This window comes from Globicephala melas, chromosome 1, assembly GCF_963455315.2.
Source record: "Globicephala melas chromosome 1, mGloMel1.2, whole genome shotgun sequence".
Lineage (NCBI taxonomy): Eukaryota > Metazoa > Chordata > Mammalia > Artiodactyla > Delphinidae > Globicephala > Globicephala melas.
The window spans coordinates 71,358,790-71,378,726 of NC_083314.1; the positions used below are offsets into that span (position 1 = coordinate 71,358,790).

The following is a 19,937-nucleotide window of genomic DNA, read 5'->3' on the forward strand; positions in this document are numbered from 1 at the left end:
GATTTGCATTTCTCTAATAATTAGCAATGTTGAGCATATTTTCAACTGCCTCTTGGCCATCTGGACACATACACACTCTTTACACTTGCAAAAATATTCTTCAGTGTCTATTGAGCACTAGACAACCCCAGTGAAGGCTCCTACTTCTGATTCTTAAACTTATTAATTAGATGTCCTTCATCTTGGCTCTATACAAACCAGGTACATAATTTGCAGGGCCCACTGAAAAATGAAAATGCAAAGCTCCTTGTTCAAACATCATTAAGAATTTCAAGACAGGACCTCCCTGATGGCACAGTAGTTAAGAATCCACCTGCCAATGCAGGGAACACGGGTTCGAGCCCTGGTCCGGGAAGATCCCACATGCCGCGGAGAAACTAAGCCCGTGTGCCACAACTACTGAGCCCGAGTACCACAACTACTGAAGCCCGAGCGCGTAGAGCCCATGCTCCGCAACAAGAGAAGCCACCGCGATGAGAAGCCCACGCACCATGACTAGAGAAAGCCCGTGCACAGCAACGAAGACCCAACACAGCCAAAAATAGATAAATAAATTTATTTTAAAAAAAAAGAATTTCAAGACAGTGGCAATATCAGAGCATTAAACCAAGCCCAAGATTCCTCTGAGCACAGAGCCTGTGTGACTGCACAAGGCACTCCCATGATGCCAGCTCTGGTGCAAGAGGCCCCAGATCAATCCCATATATCTAATGTTTTAGAGGCTATTCTGATTTAATTCTCAGCCTTCCCTTCTCGGGAAGTGGGACCTCTTCTAGCTCTTTACATAAGCCCTTAATTAGCCCCCAGTCTCTTTTGAAGAACTTTCCTTTTGGGAGCTTTGTACAATTGTAATGCCTATTCTGTTTTTCTGTTTTTTTGTGTTTTTTTTTGCGGTAAGTGGGCCTCTCGCTGTTGTGGCCTCTCCTGTTGCAGAGCACAGGCTCCGGACGTGCAGGCTTAGCGGCCATGGCTCACGGGCCCAGCCACTCCACGGCATGTGGAATCTTCCCGGACCGGGGCACAAACCCGTGTTCCCTGCATCGGCAGGCGGACTCTCAACCACTGTGCCACCAGGGAAGCCCATGCCTATTCTTTTACTGTTGACATACGTCATGTGAAAAAGCTTGCTCTCTCCCTCTCTCCTCAGCAATAGGGAACATCTACATGGATCTGATAAGGAGCAGTTTCTATCCTTGTTTTCCAGATACTGAGGGCCGTAATCCCTAACTCTAAACACTAGCAGCTCTTGAGCTCAAGGAGAAAGCAGAGTCAGAGTGGGAAGAGAAGCAGGTAGGAAAACTTTCGGGGTCCAGAGACTAAAAGCAATTAAGTGCAGATAATGCAGGGGGTCAGGCCGAGGGCAGGTTTGGGAAGAGGCTCTGCAGAAGGGGAAGAAGGTCAAGGGTGGTCCAGAGCCGACTGATAACCCCTCTGACATTCAGGGGCCTGTGACAGCCACTGCAACACCTGAAGCCATGGTCCGTGAGGAGGATGAGCAGAGGAATTGTGTGTGTGCAGGAACTGAGCCACAGGCCATCCCTTCCAGGCCCTGACTTCTGAGGACTGCAAGGGTTTCTTCAGGTGAGAACCTCCTCCCCAGCAGAAACGCCCTCCCAAACTGCCTGCCAGGCAGCCTTTAAGCCCTGGCACATGCCCAAGCTTGTCCAGTTACATCACTCCTGCATCTTGAAGCCTGACTACCCTGTGGCTAGCACGCTGCAAACTGCCAACCTCAACACTTGTATAAACATGAGGCAAAATAACAGAGGGAAGGCTGAGTGCTTGTCCTATGGACACAACCCCTTGGTCAAGGGTACTCACTACCTGCAAAGCACCAAACTAGTACAGCACCAACTAGGCTCTCCTGACTGATTCTGTGCCCCCCTGGAAATGCTTGAGATGCGTTGTATCCTCTCTACCCCTAGGGACCTCTGGGCACAGCTCAGAGTAGCCCATGTCACCACAGATTTTTTTTTTTTTTTTTTTTTTGGCCACTTGCCTTGCGGGATCTTAGTTCCCCAACCAGGGATTGAACCCCAGGCCCTCGGCGGTGAAAGCGCATAGTCCTAACTGAAATGGTGCGCCTCAGATTGGGACTCGAACCCAGCCTAGACCCAGATCGGGACTTGAACCCTCTCGGCCAGGACTCGAACCCGGCCAAAACCTACGGTCTTCCAACTGAGATCACATACCTGGTTTCAGGACTTAACGACGCTCAGGTTCTTGATGTCTCATCACAGGAAGAATTCAGTGAGAGACAAAGCAATAGGTAAGAAATGGATTTATTTAGAGAGAAACGCACTCCCCACACAAAGTGTGGGCCACCTCAGAAGGTGAGAAAAGGCACCAGGGTCTGGGGTTGTCAGTTTTTATAGCGGTGGGTATTTTCATATGCTAATGAGTGGGAGGAGTATTCCAGCTATTTCAGGAAGGGGTGGGGATTTCCAGGAATTGGACCACCGCCCACTTTTTGATCCCAGGTGGGCCTGGGAACTGTCATGGCCCTGTGGGTGTGTCATTTAGCTTGCTGATGTGTTACAGTGAGCGTATACTGAGGCTCAAGGTCTAGTGGAACTCGACTTGTCTGCCATCTTGGACCCATTTGGTTCTAATCAGTTTATGTCATGTCCTTGGGCTATGTCATTCTTTCAAAGGTTGTGCCCTGCCCCCTTCCCTCCTGTTTCATAACCACTGGACTGCCAGGGAATTCTCACCATAGTTTTTTTTTTTTTTTTTTTGCGGTACGCGGGCCTCTCACTGTTGTGGCCTCTCCCGTTGCGGAGCACAGGCTCCAGACGCGCAGGCTCAGCGGCCATGGCTCACGGGCCCAGCCGCTCCGCGGCATGTGCGACCCGGACTGGGGCACGAACCCGTGTCCCCTGCATCGGCAGGCGGACTCTCAACCACTGCGCCAAAAGGGAAGCCCCATAGTTTCTTTTTGACCATTTCATTTCAGCCCCTCACATACCTACCTGCTCGCTGCCATCCCCAACCCTCACAATGTCTCTGTCTTCTCAGGCAAACAGTCAGCAAAAGCACAGGTCTCACGTGCCCCTTTGCTGGAAGCTGGAAGGTCAACAAGGCCCAGCCTGCAGGTTGCAGAAGTGCCTAGATGCTGGCATGAAGAAGGACAGTGAGTTGGCCCCTTTCCATCCCGAGAATCCACTATGTTCCTCCACTGACTATGCTTTGCCCTTGTTCCCACAGCGTATTCTCCACAGGGCAGGCAGAGTAAGCTTTGTGAAACAAGTCAGACAATGTCACTATTCTGCTCAAAACCTCCAAGGGCTCCTCCTCTCTCTTATGGTCCATGATCTCATGGGCCAGCTCCTCCATACCACCTCTCAGATTTCACTTCCGACTCTTCCCCTTGCTCAACCCATCCCAGCCACACTGACGTCAATGCCATTCTCAAATACACCAAGCACACTCTTCTCAAGACTGTTGTAACTTATACTTGCACTCGCCATTGCCTCTACCTGGAATGCTCTTCCCCTAGATATTTATATGGCTTGATTTTACTCTTCCATCTCTCAAATAGAGTGCCTGTCACTTAGTAGGTACTTGATAATTGTTGAATTATTTAATGTTTTTTTCCTCTGTGCCAGGTAATAAGGCTCTGCCCCCAAAAGATAATGTAACTCATATTCACAACTTAAAGTAACAGAAATCAACTTGTCCAAGTCCACTCGGCTGAAAAGTTGTAGAGTCAGTATTCACCAGACCCTTGCTTTCTCCATGACGTCACACTGCTTTTCAATATGGAGCAGTGGAAAGGAAACTGTAGAAGTCAAAAAATCTTGAATTCAGTCTACATCACGTTAAGTATTTTGTGACCTTGGACCTGTCACTGGAATGTCAGTCTGTTTCTGAAAAATATGGATAATAACACCTGCCCTCTCCACCCACAGGATTGTTTCATTCAGTGAGACTTAACCTCAGAAGCTTTGACATTATAAAGCTATGCAAACATAGGGTGATGTTTTTGGTATCACAAGCCCTCCCTCTTCAGTGCTCCCCCAGAAGTCAAACATCTCCTTATACTATTCCCACTTTATTGTCCATCCTTTTTTTCCTTCCCACAGTGCATTGTTTTCTGCTGCAGTGCCTCACAGGTCGGGGAAAGTGTACAGGAATCCCCTACCACCTGGAGCCCCTGGGACTTCAGCCAAGCCCAAGGAGGCCTCAAGAACTCTCCTCCCTCCCCGCGTCCTTCATTACGCAGTGTCCGAGGGCCCCAGACCAGGGGCTGACAGAGGAAGGTGCTCTCTGCTAGTCTCAATAGTTTTGTCACACCCCTTCCCCAGGCACAATGATCGCATCGGCAGAAGCCCGGGCGTTGCGGTAAGCAAGACAGGCCCAGCGGCGGGCACGGCAAGCATCGATGCAGCTGAGGAGAAAGAGCTACTCCAGACACTGCTGGGGGCCCAAGTTCGCCACGTGGGCGCCATGTTTGACCAGTTCGTGCAGTTCAGGGAGAGCATTTCCAGGATTCAAGCTGAAATATGACCAAAAGAGTGCCCAAGGAGGCTGGCCTGAGGGAGGGGGCCGCGTGCCACGCACCAATTGAGGACAGGACTTCTCCAGAACCCCAGCCGAGGCAGACTCCTTAGCCCGGAACCCTTCCAAGATAAAGCTGGAGAGGCCTAAAAGAGATCGCTAGGACCGGGGCCTCTCACCCAGGCTCTGATCTCTGCAGCCTCCAGCTCATCTGTTCCTCCATCACCAGCGCTGTCCACCCAGTTCCCTGCACTGCCTCTGCTCACACATTTCGCAGACATCAACACGTTCATGGTACAGCAAATCATCAGGCTCACCAAGGACCTGCCCCTTTCGGTATGTGACCTCCCCTTACCTTTCAGGAAGAAAACACTCCAATAAATTATAATCCCACCCTCACCACCACCCCCGCCCCCAAAAAAGGTCACTAACCAAACTAACCCTTCCCTCAGCCTTTTCAAGTAGCAGGTCTTGAATTCCCAGCTTTCAACTGGGAGTTCCTCTCCCTCTCTGAAGTTCAGGCTAGAGTCTAAAGAGCAGGTTTCCTGCTCTGGCCCATGGAGGACCAGATCTCCCTTCTCAAGGAAGCAGCTGTAGAAATGTCACATTGCACTCAATGCCACTTTGTGTCTCCAAACACAAAACTTCCTCTGCGGGCTTCTTTGCTACACAGTAGAAGATGGAGTGCATGGTGAGATGGTGCTAGAACAGTAGAGGACATGCATCCCTTCGGTATGGTATGTGGCGAGGTGACCTGAAGGCTCCTAAGCCTGGTGGTGCAGTGGTTAGGGATCCGCCTGCCAATGCAGGGGACACGGGTTCGAGCCCTGGTCCGGGAAGATCCCACATGCCGCGGAGCAACTCAGCCCGTGCGCCACAACTACTGAGCCTGTGCTCTAGAGCCCGAGAGCCACAACTACGAAGCCCGTGTGACACAACTACTGAAGCCCGTGTCCCTGGAACCCACAGTGGGGTTCCAGGAAGAGTTTTTGGAGTTCTCTTCTGTTTCCATAGGACACTGCGCCAACTGCAGCTCCAGGAGCCTGGAGTATGCGTTCGTGGCTGCCATGGCCCTCTTCTCTCCCGGGAAGCATCCCTCAAAGCCCAGAAGCTTTTGTTCCACCACCTCTGCCCAAACTCCCAGCTCCTTGAATCCATCCATCCAGGCCTTTTAGTCTTCAAACCTGTGGAATGGGTCTATCCCAGTCTTGGCTCCCCGGGGCACCATGCAGGCCACCCGCAACCTCCCACCTTGTCCTTCCCCACTCCCTATCTTACAGACCGGCCTGGGATAACCCAGAGAGAGGGGACTGATCAGTTGCAAGAGGAGATAGCGCTGACTCTGCAGAGCTATATCAAAGGCCAGCAGCAAAATCCCCGGGACCGGTACAGTGGGACTGGACACGTGGAGCCTGCGCCAGGGTGGGAAGGAGTTAGGGAGACACTGAACTCAGGATGAGTGCTTTTACTGTCCTTTCCTTTGGGAAACCAGGGCCCCTGAGGGTCTAGTCCTTCCCTCCCATCTCATAGAGTTCCGGCATTCAAATTGCTCCTACTGCTGTTTCATCTCACTTTTCCCAGATTTTTTTATTCAGGAGAGATGCAAAGTAGTAGCTCACAGGCTCGGTATAATAGCATTCCTGAGATTGATGACATCCATCACCTCACCAATCCAACTCCTCCAGCCTAAAACAGACTTTCAAGAATCTTGTTCACTCTCTTTCCTTGGCCCTTCCCCTCCTTCTCCATTGGTCCAATTCCTTTTTCATTCCCCTTGAAGTTATGGTCATTCAGTTTCATGGCCAACGCCAGCCCCTGGTTCAACAGTCCATGATCTAACCAGGCTCTGAAGTGCACTCCACTTCTGTCTTGCTTATTCCTCAATGTGCCAGTTTGGCCAGAAGAGGGTTGCTTTATACCATAGAACACACCCACCTTCTAGAACCTGCTCTAGAAGGCCAGATCCTCGGATTCCACACAGCTGAATATCTGGCAAAGTCTGGGGCTTCCTTCACACTCGGCCCTCTGAGCTCTGGGTTCAAGAAAAACGGCATGGTGAGAGAAGTCAGTGTCAGATAGAGGCCCCACTGGGGACCTTTGGAGCTTCTGATACATTTGTCACATCAGAGCATATTTTCCCTAATGTTCAGACCTAGCTTCACAGAGAGGCAGTTTAGGGGGTCAGGGCCTCAGGACAAGACTCTCAGCTGCCTATCTCTCTTCTCCTTCCCTGGTGACCCCAAAGGTTTCTATACGCGAAGCTGCTGGGCCGGTTGGCTGATCTCCGAAGCATTAACAATGCATGTTGGTACCAAATCGAGAACATCCAGGGGACTGTCCACCATGGTGCCACTGCTCCAGGAGACCTGCAGCTGAGGCCCAGTCCGCCTCCTTCCCCAGACCACCTGGACACGCTGGACTGGAAAGGGGAGAATGCTCGGACCAGAGGCTGGAGCCAGTAAACAGGGAGCCCACTGGTTGCAGTGAAAGATCAAAGCAATGTCTGCCTCTTCATGCGGTAATGGGGAGAATGAGGGGTGGCCACGGGGACAAAGTTGTTCTCTGGAAGCACAGAAGATGGGGAAGGAGGAAGCCTCAGGGCTAAGAGGTAAAGAAGCTCCGTCTGGGAATAGGTGGGCCCCACTTTCTGGGGTCAAAGATTTAGCCCTTCAGCCCTTCTTTCCCAGCCTTGGGAAACTCTGGGATGGAAAACAGGATGGGAGCTAATGCCATGCAGATTTTTCTGCTCTGAAGAGGAAGAGGCTAGGAGCTTTAATCCATAAGGAAATGAAGGAGGTGGGAGTGAGGGGAGAAAATGCAGCCAGACAGACCCGTTAATTCTTCTCCCTTAGTCCAGAGCCATAAGAGTATGGGAAGATGAAACTGGGGCTGATGGCAGAGGTGGGAGCCTCAAACCACTGCCTCAGCAGCTGCCTCTGTGGCAGCTCCAGTTCTGAGGAGGGCATGTATTGTCCCCACTCTGCTCCTGGGACCTAGAGGTCACCCAGCAAGGTGGGCTCTTGAGAGGGGCCTAGTTCCTGGCCCCAGGGCACCTGACTGAGAGGTTCCAGCTGTTATGGGGGCTGGCTCTGGGACAACCTCAGCCCACAGTGACGCTGAAGCCACAGTGGAATCTGTTGCGCCAGTGATTAAGGAAGGCTCCGAGGGCGAGGGTGACGGGCAGCGGGGGCATCTTCTTCTCCAGCACAGCACCCACACACCAGTTACTATCCACCAAGCCTGTTGGGGAAGAGAATATACACTAGGTTATCTAACAGGGCTCGGAGAAAGGGGCCAGCAGAGGAAGGCGGAGCTTCCCTCCCGCTGCCCCCCACCCCAATCCCTCAGCACCTCCGAATGTCATCTGAATAACCCTCACCTCTAAATACCATGTTGGCCTGGGGCAGAGTCAGGTGGTAACCAAAGGAGAAAGTTGTGTCTTGTAGCCTCGTATTTGCCTCAAACTCCACTCCAACCTGAACCTGAGAACCATGGGCAAGGATGGGAGAGGGATCTGTCTCAGTGAAGACTAGAGGAGTCCTGACAGGGGATCAGCAGAATGGAGGGGCGCATGAAACGTATATGTAGCGAGGGTAGGAAGAATAGTGGGTCAGCAGGGCCTGTGGAGGTTGGGAGGGACTCGTTGCGGCAGGGGATGGGATCAGTAGACTCACCTGTTCATTTGCCTTGTGGTAATAACTTGCATGGGCCCCACCTGATCCCACATTCAAGGTAGCTACCCAGTGTACAGCTGTCAAAACCGAAGTACGACAAAAACACACACACACACACACACAAAAATAAAAAACCAAAGTACAAGTGAAAAGGAGCGTTACTGTAATAGAACACAGGCCAGGACCCCAGCCAAGTCCAGAATTTCCCTCCCTGTCACTATTCCTCCTCACCCCATACCCGAGTACTTCCCAGCCAGTGTCAAAATGGCCCCCTCTTCGCCTGGCCGCCGGTGATAAACTAGCTCTCCTCCCAACACCAGCCGATGAGTGAGGCTCTGCAGGAAGTGAGCAACCATGATCACTGTGGGGTGGGGAGACATGGAGTCACTCACAGAGACAGGCCCTCTACCTCACCCCCAGCAGCCCCCCACCCCAGCCTGCCCCAGAAAGTTTCTTTTCTAATCTCTGAACTGTACAGACCATGAAGAGGCATAGCCAGCATTAGCAAGTGGGCAGCCAAGACAAAAAGAACCCTGTACCAATTCCTCACCCGATTCCCCAATCAGGTCAGGATTTCCTAGGGTCAGAGTGGCTGTGTAGTCATCTCCCCGATACTCGCCATCAAACTGCCACGTCAGGAACTTGGCCTGCTGCGTCTGGGTAGGGAGAGGGAGAAGTAAAATCTCCCTCCCTCTTTATGATCACTGTTGCCTCTGCTCCTCTCCCTGAGCCCCCAGAGCAGGACACTCATGGGGCAGAAAGAGGAAATGCTTCAGTAGATGAAGGCAGGAACCGTGGGTCACCTGGAAGACAGCCTTCGCTCGGAGCCGCTCTGCCAAGAGGAGCAGGACCTGGGCGTTGAGGCTGCCACTGCTGTCCATGTCCCCGACCACAGTGGGGAACACCTGTTGAAGAGTGTCCAGAGTAAGACTGACCTGGGTGGCACCACTCACTCTAATCCAAATGTAGGATTTCTTTAACGGTACCCGGCGCCCCCTAGTGGAGCCACAAGGACAAACTCCCAGCTCATCACAAATGCTTCCCCACCCTCTCCCAAGAAACACAGAGGAGGTGCCCTGCCCATTCTTCCTCATAACACACACATTTCCTCCTTCTCTACACCTGGGTCCTAGCTGGGCTTTTAGGGAGATAACCCAGGTGTGTGGAGCCCTCACCTCAGTTGGGCTAAGTTGCCAGTCCCCTGCATAGGCCGCATGGAGGTGATAGCCCGGCAAGCCCAGAGCACTCATGTGCACAGTGTGAGCCACCTAAGGAAAGAGAAGTTAATGGAGGAGAGAGCATCTCTGCTCTATTTCAATCCCCCATCCCACCCTTCATCTTGTCCCCATCCAGCAGGTCTTTTAAGAAACCCAAACATTACAACACATACAGAGGGTCACCAGATTAAAAGCAACAAGTCCCACAGGCAAAGAAAGTAAAGAGAGCCCCCATATTCTCTCTCTTTTGTCCCATATAGCCTGGCTAAGGCTGGAGCACAAAGGAAAGGAGAAGAGGATCCAGAGACAGGCAGGGAGGAATTGAAAGGAGGGGCCAGAAAAGTGGGAGCACCTGGAAATGGCTGCTCAGAACCTTGTTGACAACGAGCTTCACTCCCTCCATCTGTGCTGGGAATACATCTGAAGTGGGTGGAGGGGAGGGGAAGGGAAGGAATAAGCACAGGCAAGGAACCCCTACCCCATGAAGTACTCTCCCCTTTCAATCCCATAGAAACTGCTTTGGAGGAATTGACCTCCTTTCAAGTCCTGTAACAGGAAGTGCTCCGCTGCACTGAGCACCTGATCCTCCCTGAGGCTGCCCGCCCCAGCTGTGATCTCCCCTTTTCTGCTCCCATCACTGGACACCCACCATTCAAGACCCTCCCCTTCTCTGCCCCTTCAACTTGAGACACCTAGATGCCAAGTTCTCACCTTTGCATAGCCGGTGCAGCTCATCGAAGCTCCCAGGGTTGGGGAGAGGTTCCTCTCGACGGGGGCTCCGGCGGGGCAAAGCCCCCATCGGTGCCAGGCCCAATGTGTTCCCCATTTCAGTCCAGAGGTCAGGGGAGGGGCCGGGGTTCGCCTGGGAAAGGACGCTATTGCTCCCTCTACCCCGCACGGGCCCCACCCCCCATTATCCGGCTCCCCAGTCCCAGAAACTTCCACATGGTCCGACGCTAGACCTGGAACAGGAAAAGTGGGGGGAGAGGGCACCGGTGGGGAGCTTGAACCCCAGGCACACTCCCATCCCATCTTTAATCCCTCACCCCCACCTGTCACCCCTGTACCCTCCCCCACTCTCTAATCCTAGCCTCCACCACAGACCTCACCCAGCTTCCTAGCCTTTCTGCTCTTCATTCCTATGCCTCAAGGTGAGGTTTGCAATGGAGCAATAACCCTTACCGTCTCATACCATCATGCTGCCCCTTTCCCCCAGGCACACCCCGGTCATCTTGATGGGGGCAGCCATCTTGAATGATGGCAGAACTGCGGCTTCACGTTGCATTCCCAGCGTAGTCATGAACACCATCTTGGAACCGGGCGAAAAAAAAAGGTTTCAGAGACCCAACCCTCCCGTGATTGGGCTCCGCCCAATCGATTAAAAAAAAACGAAAAAAAAGGCTGCCTGGCCGCTGAGCATGGGCCAGTGGGAGAGGAGGACGCAAAGGAGTGGCAGACCTCTCATCATGAGAGCTCCAACCCGGCACTGCAGAGACAGACGGGACTTGCTGGTAGCTGCTTAGACTTACTCAAGTAGATGGCCTTAGATCGCCCTGCCTTTCCAAGGTCGGGAAAAACCTTTGAGCGTGCAAGACACTAGAGGGAGTATCTTGGAGCTTGAGCCACTGAAGTTCCCTCCACCATATAGCCTGGAGACGCGTTTTGTGAAGGGTGGCGGAGGGAACGACTGTGAAAACTTCTTTCGAACACCGCTTCGGAACACCCCTAGGCGCCCCCCACCCTCCCAGGCCCTGGGGACTCCCCCTCGCAGTCCTGAACAGTACACAGTACACCTCCAAATGAGTTCGACGCACAGGTACAGCTCTCCGTAGGCAAATGGACCTACACTTCCCTCCTGGAGGTCTGCACCTCTCAAAGTTGGCGCTCTTGTCCTCTTGGTAGAATGGGAATGGGTGTGAGAATTTGGGGTAGAGGAACAGGGGCTGCAGCCTTAATTCTAGCAGAACTATTCCCTGAAACAATTGACCCCTGAAGTTAATCCTTCCTTCCCTGGTTCCTTAGGCAGAGTTGGCAAATAAAATCGAGGAATATGGACTCCTGCCCTCAATGCGCTCCACTCCAAAGCTACAGACAAGTCAATGGAGTGCCCTTCAAGAACCAAGTGCTCCACAGGGGAATAGCTGAAGATAGAATAAGATTTCTTAGGCTCTGGTCGCCTCCCCACTAGCTCTCACATCACCACTCCCATCTCCCAGGAATGCTCTACGTATACTTTGAGGGCAAAAGGATGAAAGATACAGATACTTCTGATATCTATTTAGCTGGTTTCACCCAAATTCCTTGGGCCTGGGGAATGCACCTCTGCCTTCCCTCACAGTCAGGGCTGGGACAAGGGTCAGGGCCTTGGTCAGAGGGCTGCTTTGGCTCCTGCTGACTCATATTGGCTGACCACTGCCTGGAACCGGTAAGGTGATCAAATGCCCAGAGACCTTCAACCTTTATCCTTGGTAGAAGCCTCTCATTCACCTCTTTTCCCGCCAGAGCGCTCCAATTCAGGGGGAGGGCACCGGCTGCTTTCTGAATTTGTTTTATTGGGGGTGGGCTGTGCTCACTGATCGGCTCCAGTGTTTTCTCTCCCATCTCATTCGTTACACATTAACTCAAAAAGGTACAGAGTCAATCACACCTGGCCTCTGGCCCTAACCTTTATTGTCCTAACCTGCATTCCCCTCACCCCGTCTCTGATTTTATGTCCTTTCTTCTGTTCCCCAGTACCTCTCTGCCAAGTTGCAGTGATGGGGGATAGGGTTGGGAGATGAAATATACCCATAATGGGACAAAGATACCAGGGGCTGAGGGCTTGATATGTCAGAGCTTTCCAGAGAAAAAAAACCTAGGAATCCTGCTTCCTGAAGCATTCAAATCCAAGGACTACTGGGCCCAGGCCCCAAAGGAATGGATCCTGAATAAGCCTAAAGTATACCCCTTGGCATCCATTAAGGCCTGCACCCCCTGCCTCCTACCCCGTCACCATGAGTCCCCCACGTGCTGTTCTCTCCTCCCCGCATTTCTCTAACTTGTTTACTCCAGTATAGCTCCTGCCCCCCTGGACTCCTCCAAAGTACTTGTCACCTGACAGGGGGGTGGGGAAGCATACAGATATATAGCCCCTGCCTCCCTAGCCAGGCCAGGCACAGACGGCAAGGACAGCAACGCTGACTAGGTAAAGTAAGGGAGTAAGAGGTGTGGGCAGCATCCAAAGATTTAACTGTAGAAAGGGAGGGAAACAGGTTGGCGTGGACATGTAGGTAGGGGTCTCTGGGGAGGGGCTGAAGCCCATTCGCTTCAGTGACCTTCCCTGCCCTCACCTGTTCGCAGGCCAATTTCCCTTCCATTAACACCATGAAGCTGCTTCCAATGACTGTGTTGCTCCTTACCATCTGTAGCCTTGAAGGTGGGTGTGTTATGAAGAGGGGTCCCAAGGAGGAAAAGGTGCTTGGGTCCTAGCTGCCCATCTGTCTGTTCTCCTAGGCCCAGGTCTGGCAACCAGAGAGCTTAAAAGAAAAATCATTCCCTCTCTAAAGTCCAGAAAAGTGCATCCAAAGACCTGGAGCTGGATACCTGTTTGGGGAGAGAGCTGAGAGCTGAGGCTGAATACTGGCAGAGATGTGGGACTCATTGTTGGGGACTCAGCTGAGGATGTGTGTGTGTGTGTGCAGGGGCTTTGGTTCGGAGACAGGCAGAGCTGCCGAATCTGCAGAGCCTGTTCTCTCAGTACTTCCAGACTGCGACCGACTACGGCAAAGACCTGCTGGAGAAGGCCAAGGGCTCAGAGCTTCCAAACCAGGCCAAGTAAGTCTCAACAAAGGGGGTTCATGGACCAGGGGGCTATGGAGAGAAAGAGGGGAAGCTGGGAGGTCCTCCAGAAGACTGAGCTAAGGGGTGGGGGTTAGGGAGGATGAGGTTTAAATTGTAGAGAAAATTCCTTCATCACCCCACAGATCCCATGGACCTCTTGGACAGACAGGGGTAGCGGGAACTGGGCTTTGAATTTCTATCTGTATGGTCTGTTCTATCTCTATCTCTGCCCAGCGGAGGGCTTGCCTCTCCCCCTAGGAGCTTTGCCATGCCAGGATAGACCAGGCACTAGGGTTTGGGGACTTGGGTCTCACCTCCCACTACCAAGAAGGCCCCTACCAGTCCCTCATCCTGACTTCTAATCCCTCACATATCCAGGGCCTACTTTGAGAAGGCACAGGAGCAGCTGACGCCCCTCGTCAAGAAGGCTGGAACTGATCTGGTTAACTTCTTGGACAGTATTTTGGACCTCAAAACATCGCCTGTTGCCTGTTGCCAGTGCGTTGCCTAGACTGTTGTCTTCCATCCCCAGCTGGCCCCTGGAACACCCACTGGCCAGGCCTAGAGCTCCTCTTCCTACCTACTCCTTGTTTTCTACGATAAATATTGAAGGAATCAAGTTGTGAGCCTGGTATGTTTTGGGGACTGGGAAAAGTAGGGGTAGTGGAGGAAGAGGAGGAGGGAGAACAAAGAGAAATCTGCTTCTTACAGGAGAGGGGTTTTGGTGTGAAGGGGTGGAGAAAGGGTTGAAGAGACCAGTGATGGAAATGACAGAGTAGGGGTGCCTGTGACTCTTCACCAAACCCCAGGGATTTTTCTACAGGCCTGGGAATGGCCCTGCAGGAGAAACTAAAGAGACTTTGCCGTGGACATGGTACCTTGAAAGGCATGAAAAGATTCATGAACTGAATCCCTAGACTCCTGAAGGTCACGGGAAATGAGAGCACCCTTCAGAATTTCCTCTGTCATACTATGAAGAGGAGAAATCTTCCCCAAAATGAAAGGTGTCACCCAAGGCCCCTCCCTTCCCTTCTGAGCCAGGGGAACACTGTGCTTTCCCCCATCCTTCAATAAAAGACTCCTCTCCCTGAAGGCGCTCTAATCCTTCCATTTGAAACCTCTCACCTAGACCCCCTGTCTGGGAACACCCATTCCAAGCCTGTCCCCCACTATTACCTGGGTGCTATTCATGGAACTGGCCCAAGTTGTGGTAGCCGTCTTAGAGCCTGGAGCTAGTAGACGTGGTAGCCAGTTAAAGGCCTAACAGGTCTCCAACTTGATGGACATGTGGGACTTGAGAAATTTTGGTAGCTGTGATACCTGGATTAAATCAAAATGGAATGGAGGTCAGGCTGGACTGATGCAGGAGACTCACAATCCCAAAATGGGAAAATGGGCATTTTCCAATAAAAGTTTACTTCCACTTTATATTTAAAATAGTTACTTCTCTACCCTGACTCATTCGTCATATCTCATCTGAAATCACCTTTTCCCCAGACACCAGAGATAGCTCCAATTTCTTCTGTATATATATATATATTTTTTTTAATTTTTATTTTATATTGGAGTTTTGTTGATTAACGGTGTTGTGTTTCAGGTGTACAGCAGAGCGATTCAGTTATACATATACATGTATCTGTTCTATTTCAAATTCTTTTCCCATTTAGGTTATTACAGAGTATTGAACAGAGTTCCCTGTGCTATACAGTAGGTCCTTGTTGGTTATCTATTTTAACTATAGCAGTGTGTACATGTCAATCCCAAACTCCCAGTGTATCCCTCCCCCACTCATCTGTATGCTGACCAACCTCTTCAGTCTGGGCTTTAAGACCCTTACCACTCGTGACTACTTTCTTCCCCTTTCTTTCTCAGTATCTATTTATTTTTTCCTCACGTGGCAAAACGTGCAGGGACACAGATCTGTCTGTCACTTGCAAGACGACATTGGACAGGTTAATTAACTTCAAAGAGCCTGAATTTCCTCACAGTGTTAATGAGTGGATCAAATGGTACGACAGGATGGAAAACACATTGAAAAGTGTAAGTCACCATGCAGTACAAAGTATTGCCCAGCATAGGGGGTTGCTAGGGGTAAGCCTGGAGACTCTGGACCCATTTGGACAGGGCTGGGATGGGATTCAGATACTACCAGGGATTCCTGCCTCAAAACAGGACAGGCACTGAGAAGGGGGATTCCTTCACCACTCACCCATGCAGTTGGAGGACCTGGCCTCCCATCTGGACCTGACTTGTTCCCCTTTGCCTTACCCTCCTCCAACCCAGACCTGGCTCCCTCAGGTCCCTCTTGCCCCAGAATCCACTGAAAACACGGTTCCCATAAAACCTTCCATTGGGAGCATCACACAAGCTTTAGTCGCACCATCCCTTCTGCATGTTTGGCTTCTCAGCTATGCTAATGCCCATAGGCATGTATATTGCGAGCTGCGCTCACACTGCTCCCTGAAGCCCACTCTGATCTGGACTGGTGACTACTTGGGGTTGGATAGCCAGGCTTCTCCGCAACCCAACCTCGTTTCCGTTGTCAGACACAGAGGGCCAAGCTGGGTGCGGAAGTCACTTCTTGGGTTCAAATGTCTCTGAATGTGCCTAGACCCCCAATACATTACTCCCTGCTCCAGCACCCTGCTAGAGAGCCTGGGGGTCAAGGGTCTCATCCTTCCCCCAGTCACAGTCAGCATTCATCCCTCAATCAAGCAGAACAGCTCTGGTCTATTAGACTATGAGTTATGGAAGGTCAGGAACTAAATTTGCCTTGTGATATTTTCAGTATCCAGCCTAGGCTAGTAGAGGCTGAGGAAATGTATGTTAAATGAATGAATGAATAGAGTCCAGTCTGCGGTAACTTTATTGATGTTAGTGCCTTCCGTTTCCATCGTTTAGTGGGAGTTGGGGACGGGGAAGCGGAGAAGGGTGGCATAAAGAGGTGAGACTAGAATATAAACATTAATGAAGAGCATCTGAGGTCTTTGACAGGGAGGAGGAACCACTGGTGTCTATTAATGGGGGGCATAGCGTCATTACAGGGATAGGGTCAGCTGGCATTAACGGCGGGGAGGCATATGTGATGCCAGCTACGAGGGCTGGGAGGAGAGTGGAAGAAGGAAGCGACCAAGGGCATCTGTTCTAAAGTTATTGTGGCGGTTTCTCATGCTTCAGGGTCTCATAAGTCTCCTGGTTCCGGGTGCTCAGGCCCTGGAGGTGGAAGTCAGAGGACAGTCAGGAGCTTGAGCCCATCACAGGGCCTCCTACCCACCCCCAGAGGCCCTACCCCTTCCAAAGTTCACTCAAAAGCCCACCCTCTTCTGCTGACTTCCTGGGACTGGGGTTGGGAGGCAGGTTCACTCACCGTGTAAATGCCATCTGATTTCTGCAGAGGTAAAAGGGCAAGGCATTAGAGACCCACATCTCCAGGGCCCCTCAGCATCTTCTTCCCTACCCCAGGAGGTATTTGTCCAGGGGTGGCTGGCCCCCTTGGGCTAGAGGGCACTCCCACGGGTACTCGGGGGCATGAATGCACATTTGCCCATATGGCTACCAACACACATATACACACAACATACAACACTCTCACGTACGCCTTGTCACTCTACACTTGACTCTTCCTCATCACCTGTTGAATATTTTGTGATTTGGCTAGGTGGCAGGGTGGGTAGGATGAGGTAGGAGGGGGACCTCTGAAGCTTACAGAGATCAGCACCTGAGTCCCATGCCCCCCAGAGACCGCAGATCCCAAGGCTAAAGCCCCAGAGGGGCTGAGAGACTGAAAAATTGTTGATACCCAGTTGAGGAAGGGTCCATACCTCATAGCTGGCTGTAGCTGCCTTTCGCACCTGCAGCTGGAGTAGGGGAAAGGCCATCAGTAAAGGTGGAGTTAGTGGCCCAACCCCACCTCCAAACGTTGTAGGGGAACCCCTTTTATTCCCTCTCTTTGGAGCCATGTTGCCACCACCCTCCCACTTCTCCTTCCAGCCCTCATCCCACGCTGCCCAGCCCTACCTTGAGTCGACAGTAGAGCAGGGTGAGGATAATACCATATAAAAACAGGATCGCATCCAGGATATAGCAGAGCTGAGGTTCTCCCAGGGCCGCTGAGGGGACAGAGGGTACCCATGGGGTCAGGGGCAGCAGGAAAGATCTGGTGCTCAGAGGAGAGAAAGAAAGGGCTCTGGAGGTAGGACGGGACTTGGAGGGGCACCGTCCCAGGGAAGAAACTTCATCTTCCTCTCTAGATTCCTATTTCTCTCACCTCTCCCTCTTCTTCCTCACCCTAGGCTAGGGGTAGGACAGGAAGTGTGAACTGTTCTGTTGTGATGGAACTTATAGGTTCTGAGAGTTGAGAGCTTCCCCCTCAGCCCCCAACCCTCTCTTTTTAGCACTGTGGGTTCCTCAGGCACCACTGAGCATTCCACAGCCCTCAAGGGACCCATTTGAGTTCACTGAGCCAAGACCAAAACCTCGGCCCAGGGGGGGTCAAGTGAGTGGAGGCAGTGACAAATTTCAGCAAAGAAACCACAGGGGTGTCTCTGCTAAGTCCTGTGACCTGTTGCTAAGGGCTGGACAGGAAGGATGTGAGCTGAGGAAAGGAGGGAAGGCAATCACTCTATTATGGGTCATCTAGCCTCAGCCACATCGCTTTCTGTCCCCCCCCCCCCATCCAACTAAGACACTTAAATATGTAAAAACAAGGTGCCTGCTTTCCTTGGCCTTATAGATACCGATGGCTCTGCACATAAGGCTGAGCAAGTGTCTTAGCCCAGGCTCAAGGGAATGACCACAAGCTGTATGGATTCCGGCTCCGGGTACTCTGCCCTGTTACTCACCCTGGGCCACTGAGAGAGGAAGTTTCGTGCAAGGAAAAAAATCAAATAAAGTCTGAGCTCCAGCCTCTATCTGCTCTGACCCCTATCAGAGGGCTCATGGGCATGTGACATATGGGTGAAGTACGTTTTATTCTGTGACACTCTTTCACACACGGTATTACATAAGTCTCAAAACTACCCCGTGACGGAAACATCATCGCCATTTTGTAGGTGACGAAACCAAGGCTCAGAAAAGCTAAGTAATTCATTTAGGGTCACAGTGTGAAGTACCAGAGCTGGAATTGAAATTCAGGTTTTCTGCGTTCCAGGTTCGTGCCCTCTCTCTTATGCCTCAGTGTCCCTGCTCCCTCATCCCATGGCAGCAGACTGGCCGCTCACTCAGTCCTTCCATCTTCACAGCTGGGCTGGTGGAACTCCATCCCAGTCCATCCAACTTCCCCATTTTCCCTTAAGTTTCACTAACCTCTTCCTACCCGAACCCCAGCTGTAACTATCCCTCTTCAAAACATAGACGACCCAGACAGAGCGAGGAGAGTTTAGAGAACGCCTGGAGCCTCAGAGCTGCAGAGGACTTCCCATTTCTGCCTCCATTTCTCAGCTGACGTTTAGCTCTCTGGAACTGGGCACTGTACGCTGCCCCCACCCTCACATCAACTGTGCCTTAGTGATGACCCACAGAAGCCGCAATCACGTATCTGACTACCCTTGCCTCACTCCTAAACACAAGGACAGGCCCCTGCCTTCCTGAAGGGGGCTTTATATTATTTAACCAGCTAGAGGTCAGCTCCCAATGGAGAAGACCAAAGGCACCCCACAGAAAATGCTGATCATGAGAAACAGAATTTTCCCCCAGACCAGCTTTTCATGTCATACACCCACTCCCTTCCTCTGCCAAACTGAAGACTTACATGTGTATCAGTCCTGAAAAAGTAAGAAGGGGACAAGAAAGGAGGGAACTACAAGCCCTGCGCCCTGACAGAGACTGGGCAGGACCAGCCGCAGGGTCTCTGTGCCCATCCTCCCAGTGCCAGCCTCCCTCTGTCTGTCCCTGCCTCAGCCCTCAGACACATGCCCTTGATTCCAACCCTGGAGCCCAGCTCACTGTCCCTCACCAAACCCTCTTACCTGCTTGTTCAACCAAAAGGATTAAGAGCAAGACCACTGCTGGAAACATCTTGGGCAGGGGCTGAGGGGCCGCGAGCTGGGGATCCGACGCTCTGACGGCACCGTGCAGCTGTGCTCTGCGAGCGGCTCCCTGACCACAGCGTTGCCCCCTTCCTGCCACGCCTTCCTCTGAGCTCTGGCCCCTTCCCCTTCCTGCACTAGAGACCGGGCGGCTCCCGGAAGGGCCAACCAAGGGAGCTAGGAGATCTGGTCTCCTACGTCTCTGTCCTTCAGTGACCAAGCCCCTGCTACCGTGGAAAGAGGCAACACCCATGCTTGGGAAAGGCTATCTAAACCCGCCATCTCACTCTAGCCCTGTTCAGAGACAGAGCTCTGATAACTTGCCCCTCAAAATTCCCTAAGACCCCATGATAGCCCCTTTCTCTCCCCCCTGGAACTCTGTACCCAGTCTTCATTTGAGGAGTTTACCAATTGGTGTGGGCAGCAATGTTTGGGCAGGGAGGAAGTAAGGGAAAAAGAGGAAATGGGCAATGGAGAAGTGGAACGGACAAGGGTCACAAAAGGGGCAGAGATGCACAGGAAAAACTGCTAAGCACTGAGTCTAACAGAGAAGTACAGGGTTAACACGCATGAGTTTCCCATCAAACTGAAAGACAGTAAGATACTGAGAAAGACACACCCACAAGTTTGGGCTTGGGGCCAGAAGGCGGCTAATTTATTATAATTTCTCCTTTTCCAGTACATGCACAGAAAGCCTGACA

General features: G+C 51.9%; 4 protein-coding genes across 7 annotated transcripts; 2 read left to right on the top strand and 2 right to left on the bottom strand.

Moving 5' to 3' along the window:
- Window positions 1-1,475: 1,475 nt before the first annotated feature.
- On the top strand, window positions 1,476-6,876 carry NR1I3 (nuclear receptor subfamily 1 group I member 3). The gene is given in 16 exon segments (XM_030841883.2): window positions 1,476-1,506; window positions 1,509-1,581; window positions 3,019-3,080; window positions 3,083-3,133; window positions 4,308-4,388; window positions 4,391-4,475; window positions 4,699-4,727; window positions 4,730-4,840; window positions 5,041-5,098; window positions 5,100-5,184; window positions 5,448-5,493; window positions 5,496-5,545; window positions 5,547-5,586; window positions 5,766-5,886; window positions 6,746-6,830; window positions 6,832-6,876. Coding segments are annotated over 16 exon segments (1,053 nt in total).
- On the bottom strand, window positions 4,917-10,898 carry TOMM40L (translocase of outer mitochondrial membrane 40 like). 4 transcript variants are annotated; one of them, XM_030841880.2, is made up of 10 exons: window positions 10,574-10,894; window positions 10,103-10,353; window positions 9,744-9,811; window positions 9,350-9,442; window positions 8,978-9,079; window positions 8,725-8,830; window positions 8,413-8,535; window positions 8,175-8,251; window positions 7,880-7,982; window positions 4,918-7,740 (listed from the first exon to the last, which is right to left on the bottom strand). In XM_030841880.2, exons 2-10 carry the CDS (start codon window positions 10,215-10,217, stop codon window positions 7,601-7,603), a joined length of 927 nt encoding a protein of 308 aa, XP_030697740.1. In that variant the 5' UTR covers window positions 10,218-10,353; window positions 10,574-10,894; the 3' UTR covers window positions 4,918-7,600. The 4 variants fall into 4 exon arrangements, with proteins under 4 accessions (XP_060153371.1, XP_060153380.1, XP_030697740.1 ...); XM_060297388.1 differs by lacking the exon at window positions 9,744-9,811 and having other exon boundaries at window positions 4,917-7,740; window positions 10,103-10,253; window positions 10,574-10,898; XM_060297397.2 differs by lacking the exon at window positions 9,744-9,811 and having other exon boundaries at window positions 4,917-7,740; window positions 10,574-10,897.
- A 1,856-nt stretch (window positions 10,899-12,754) lies between these two features.
- APOA2 (apolipoprotein A2) lies at window positions 12,755-13,721 on the top strand. The gene is made up of 3 exons (XM_030842202.2): window positions 12,755-12,806; window positions 13,072-13,204; window positions 13,589-13,721. Exons 1-3 carry the CDS (start codon window positions 12,755-12,757, stop codon window positions 13,719-13,721), a joined length of 318 nt encoding a protein of 105 aa, XP_030698062.1.
- Window positions 13,722-16,058: 2,337 nt separating this feature from the next.
- Window positions 16,059-19,600, bottom strand: FCER1G (Fc epsilon receptor Ig). Its single transcript, XM_030842292.3, has 5 exons — window positions 19,177-19,600; window positions 17,228-17,319; window positions 17,032-17,067; window positions 16,578-16,598; window positions 16,059-16,423 (listed from the first exon to the last, which is right to left on the bottom strand). Exons 1-5 carry the CDS (start codon window positions 19,487-19,489, stop codon window positions 16,361-16,363), a joined length of 525 nt encoding a protein of 174 aa, XP_030698152.1. The 5' UTR covers window positions 19,490-19,600; the 3' UTR covers window positions 16,059-16,360.
- Between the last annotated feature and the right edge of the window lie 337 nt (window positions 19,601-19,937).

Coding starts and splice junctions, on each gene's coding strand:
- FCER1G (XM_030842292.3), bottom strand. CDS start 19,489: ATGGGTGTTGCCTCTTTCCACGGTAGCAGGGGCTTGGTCACTGAAGGA. Junction 16,599..17,031: donor CAGCTACAGCCAGCTATGAG/GTATGGACCCTT, acceptor TTACCTCTGCAG/AAATCAGATGGCATTTACAC. Junction 16,424..16,577: donor AATCAGATGGCATTTACACG/GTGAGTGAACCT, acceptor TTCCACCTCCAG/GGCCTGAGCACCCGGAACCA.
- APOA2 (XM_030842202.2), top strand. CDS start 12,755: ATGAAGCTGCTTCCAATGACTGTGTTGCTCCTTACCATCTGTAGCCTT. Junction 12,807..13,071: donor TACCATCTGTAGCCTTGAAG/GTGGGTGTGTTA, acceptor GTGTGTGTGCAG/GGGCTTTGGTTCGGAGACAG. Junction 13,205..13,588: donor GAGCTTCCAAACCAGGCCAA/GTAAGTCTCAAC, acceptor TCACATATCCAG/GGCCTACTTTGAGAAGGCAC.
- TOMM40L (XM_030841880.2), bottom strand. CDS start 10,217: ATGGGGAACACATTGGGCCTGGCACCGATGGGGGCTTTGCCCCGCCGG. Junction 9,080..9,349: donor GGCAACTTAGCCCAACTGAG/GTGAGGGCTCCA, acceptor ACTCTTCAACAG/GTGTTCCCCACTGTGGTCGG. Junction 8,252..8,412: donor ACTGGCTGGGAAGTACTCGG/GTATGGGGTGAG, acceptor CGGTTTTGACAG/CTGTACACTGGGTAGCTACC.